The sequence below is a fragment of the Amphimedon queenslandica genome, unplaced genomic scaffold, assembly GCF_000090795.2.
Source record: "Amphimedon queenslandica unplaced genomic scaffold, v1.1 AMPQUscaffold_12828, whole genome shotgun sequence".
In the NCBI taxonomy this organism is placed as follows: domain Eukaryota; kingdom Metazoa; phylum Porifera; class Demospongiae; order Haplosclerida; family Niphatidae; genus Amphimedon; species Amphimedon queenslandica.
The window spans coordinates 36,222-40,281 of NW_003546936.1; the positions used below are offsets into that span (position 1 = coordinate 36,222).

Below are 4,060 nucleotides of genomic sequence, written 5' to 3' on the forward strand. Positions count from 1 at the left end.
TATAAGCTGTAAATTTGGCATAATACTGACCCTATGAAGTATAATAGTAATAATAAAACTATAATTGTCTGTTACTCACAGGCCAAAAGAGCTTTGATATTGGACTACTTAATTTCAATTGATATATTCCTGGTTGTATTGGACAATATTCTTTAATTACATCATCACAGTAGTCGCATAAATTAAATTTCTCGTCAACGAAAGTAATATTAGTATAATTATTGAAGTTATGTGTCAGTGTGGCATGCAATATACCCCATTGTATGGTTCTCTCTATAAATGGATTCTTGTTCATGTTATAATCATTATTACTCACTGATCTGTAGCAATCCTTGCAAATAGCTCTTTTCCCCACGTTTTAGTGGAATTGGAGTTAATGGTTTATTAGTAAGTTCAGCAAATTTTGTAACAGCTTTTAAGTTTAATAAAATAAATCAATGTATTGCTGAACTTACAACAATCAATAAATCCTTTGTTATCAGTAGGTTCTTTGATAGTACAGTATATATGATAAGAGGTTTTTATTTATAGTATAGTAGTCAGTATCTTACCGTTAGTAGATCCAGTCAATACAGACACTACTAGTACAACTGATAGGGCTAATAGTATGAATGAGAGGTTCATCTTCTCTTTCTATTTTCAGCAGTGCAAGGCTCTAGCTTCGTTTTGAGGTGTTGTTGAAAGTGTCTGTCCCTCCCAAGGTAATGTACATCAATTGTGTGGATCCTCTTAATACTAATGTTTACTCATCAAGTTATATCATTGATTTCTGGTGGTTTAATAACATCACTTTCCTGCCTTATATAATATTAAGCCCTCCATACACTAGGCAACATGTTGCTAACAACATTTGTAGTTACTTTGATCTTTTGAGCAACTTGTTGCAAAAATAGAACTGATTTTTATGCTTTGTAACATGTTGATTACGAAATCAAATTAACCACAAATGTTGCTAGCAACATGTTGTCTGGTGTATGAAGGGCTTTAGGCCAACCTAAACTTTAATCCATTCCCTATGCATCTTGTTCATGTAATGTACACACATTATGGTTATATTTATATCCTTGTTAATATCCTTTTATAATATTAAAGGGTGCAATGCAGCCAGTTAATATTGTATCAATATTAATGTGTTCATTAATCAATAGTGCATTGTTTTGTTATACATATTATTTCGTCTCCTTTCTCATTGTACACTGTAGCTTTGCCATGATACTGACCCTATGAAATTAAATAGTAATAATAATACACTGTATTGTTACTCACTGGCCAAAGGAGCTTTGGTACTGTAGCATTAAATTTCCAATGATATATTCCTGGTTGTAATGGACAATGTTTCTGGATTACATCAACAAAGAAGTCACATAAATTAAATTTCTCATCAATGAAAGTAATATTAGTATAATTTTTGAAGTTATGTGTCAGTATGGCATGCAGTACAGCCCATTGTATGGTTCTCTCTATAAATGGATTCATATTTATTCATAATTAATATCATTTACTGGTTTGTAGTATTCCTTGCCAGTAGCTTAATTCCCCACGTTTCAATATCAATGGAGTTAATGTTGCATTAGTAAGTTCTGCAAATTTCTTAGTAACAGCTTTAAAATAATGAAATGAATCAACAGTGTATTACAGAACTTACAGCAATCTGTGAATCTTGTAGGATCTTTTGTGATAGTGTAAAGGTAATTATGAGGCATAGTTATAATCTATTAGTATAGTAGTCAGTATCTTACCATTGTAGTAATTGTTAGTAGATCCAGTCAATGTAGATACTGCTAGTACAACTGATAGAGTCATCAATAGGGCGCTCATCTTCTTGCTTAATAGTGTTTTTGCTGTTACGTGTGAAAGTAATATCATTATTGAGTTCTGTTTATTGAAATGTATCCGAGTAATGTGTACTTTTAATGTTTACTTTTATTTAAGCTAACTAAAACTATATTATCCATCCAGTGTAGAATATATTATGCTTTTTGTTGTATTTTGATCTATAGTAATGTCTTGGAATGTGTGGATAACTTCAGAAGAGTCTTAATTTGAACTGTGGTTAATAATTAGAATCGCTCTATTTTTTATATTATTTGATATTTGTAAATAACCCTACTTTATTTCACACACTGTATAATAACTATTACGTTATGATTTGTTATTTTTCAATATTAAATTCTGCCATTGCACAAAATATTTCATTGTTATTCTCATCATAAGCAATGACTTTAATGCAATACTTGCCCTATGAATCAGAATAATTATTTTAAATAATGTATTGTTACTGACTGGCCAGAGGAGTAGTAGTGATGGAATTGTGCTATTGTATAATCCATGATATATTCCAGGTTTCAATGGGCAGTACACACCAGACTCACCAGTAGCAGTCAGAGAAGATATAATATCACAAAGATTATACTTGGCGTCTTCAATAGCAAGATTTATGATATTTTTGAATTGATGTGTCATTGTTTGATGGAGCGTACCCCATTTCAATTCTTTCTCTAAAGGACAAATACACATGTATTAATTGAGCAATTGATTATCTTCATTACTTAATTTTATGATTCCTCTGATAATGTAGTTTTGTCCTGGCTTAACTGTTTTTCCAAATGTATTTGATGTTACATTTGTTATTTCACCAAAATCATGAGAAGTAGCTTGCATGTTATGTGCCAGAGAAAATACATCAAAATAATGTAGTGTATTACTGAACTTACAACAATCCATGTATCCTTTATCAGCAGGATTTTAGTTAATGGTATAATTCAAGCAAGCATATACATGTATTAGATTATTATCCATTAGTACATTAGTCAGTATCTTACCATTGTAGTAACTTTTAGAAGATCCAGTTAATGTACATACTAGCACAACTGATAAGATCGTCCATAGGGCATTCATCTTTTGATATGTTGCTCTCAATGATGTACGGTCTTAAAGTGTTTGCTGTTATCCTTTCACTTGAGTTATATTGTTCACATCGTAGTGTAATGTTTACACATGCTTCACCTTCTGCTGCCTTTTTAGTTAAAATAACATTAGGTTTGAGTGCCATTGTTTAGCCTTTATATAAACTAGAACTATTGCTGTTGAATACTGCTATGGCTAATTCAAACTTTTGATGACTTGCATTAGGACCAATCAGGCAAAAGTGCTGAGTTTAGTAGATATTTCGTTTTTTGCCACATTTAATTTGCACCAAGGTCATTTATAATAATAATAATAATAATAATAATAATAATAAATAATAATAATTAGATCTATAACCATCACTATTCATTATTTTTTCAAATAAAGGCGGGACCAGACTAGTGAAGCTGAGGTTGTTCTCGAGCTAAAAGTGGAGAGAGAAAGGAGCAGACTTGACTTGGAGGAGCTAACAAACCTATTGGATGGAGGAGCAGTGTTTACTGACAAAAGAAGAGAAATGGGTATGATATTTGGAGTAATGAAATAGGCTCAGTATCTATTCTATGCTTTTAAATAGTTAAAATGGTAGTGGAGGATCCAGTATTTAAGAGAGACAACAAGTATTTTCTGTCTTCTGAGGAATCTTTTGACTCTGCAATCAGGAAAAATGTTCATTACATTGAATTATTAAAGTCAGGAATGCTAAATAAAAGTAACGGCAAAGCCTATTATGAAAGGTATTTGGGGTATAATGCTACTAGATTGCATTATGATAATTTTAATCATTTTAGTGCAATAGATGATGACTTCCCGCAGCTGTTCATGAGTTAATGTTTGTACCAACAAGTGAAGTAAGCAACATACATGAAGAAAAAAGTTCGCTAATTAAATATTGATCAATGTATAATAATAATAATAATAAAGAGAGAGAGAGAGAGAGGAGGAGAAAGATAATGATAATAATAAAACACAATAACAGTATAATTAAATTATGTTACTAGAATACTATAAATTATATTAAATTTATATTTTCATGTGCTGGTAGCAGTGTATAGTAAATACATTCTTAACATAATAGGGTCAAGGCAATGAAGAACAAAAAGAGAAATGGTTAAAATATCTCGTAATTTTGATATCATTGGATGTTATGCTC

At 31.0% G+C, this 4,060-nt stretch overlaps 2 protein-coding genes and 1 long non-coding RNA gene across 4 annotated transcripts in view; 1 reads left to right on the top strand and 2 right to left on the bottom strand.

The window, feature by feature from the left end:
- Positions 1–2,431, top strand: part of LOC105314524 (uncharacterized) — a 10,556-nt gene extending 8,125 nt beyond the window's left edge. The window contains exon 9 of the long non-coding RNA XR_002187121.1: positions 2,343–2,431. This is a non-coding gene — a long non-coding RNA (uncharacterized LOC105314524). The remainder of the gene's footprint in view (positions 1–2,342) is intronic.
- Positions 1,115–1,851, bottom strand: LOC109586612 (phosphatidylglycerol/phosphatidylinositol transfer protein-like). Its single transcript, XM_020002808.1, has 5 exons — positions 1,740–1,851; positions 1,646–1,669; positions 1,503–1,601; positions 1,267–1,460; positions 1,115–1,221 (listed from the first exon to the last, which is right to left on the bottom strand). The coding sequence occupies exons 1-5, from the start codon at positions 1,816–1,818 to the stop codon at positions 1,138–1,140; spliced, it is 480 nt and encodes a 159-aa protein (XP_019858367.1). The 5' UTR covers positions 1,819–1,851; the 3' UTR covers positions 1,115–1,137.
- LOC109586613 (uncharacterized) lies at positions 2,109–2,890 on the bottom strand. Of its 2 annotated transcripts, XR_002187120.1 has the most exons (4): positions 2,823–2,890; positions 2,715–2,729; positions 2,550–2,654; positions 2,421–2,498 (listed from the first exon to the last, which is right to left on the bottom strand). XR_002187120.1 is itself a non-coding variant. In XM_020002809.1 (3 exons), the coding sequence occupies exons 1-3, from the start codon at positions 2,722–2,724 to the stop codon at positions 2,143–2,145; spliced, it is 471 nt and encodes a 156-aa protein (XP_019858368.1). In that variant the 5' UTR covers positions 2,725–2,761; the 3' UTR covers positions 2,109–2,142. The 2 variants fall into 2 exon arrangements, 1 of the variants encoding a protein (XP_019858368.1); XM_020002809.1 differs by lacking the exon at positions 2,823–2,890 and having other exon boundaries at positions 2,109–2,498; positions 2,715–2,761.
- Between the last annotated feature and the right edge of the window lie 1,170 nt (positions 2,891–4,060).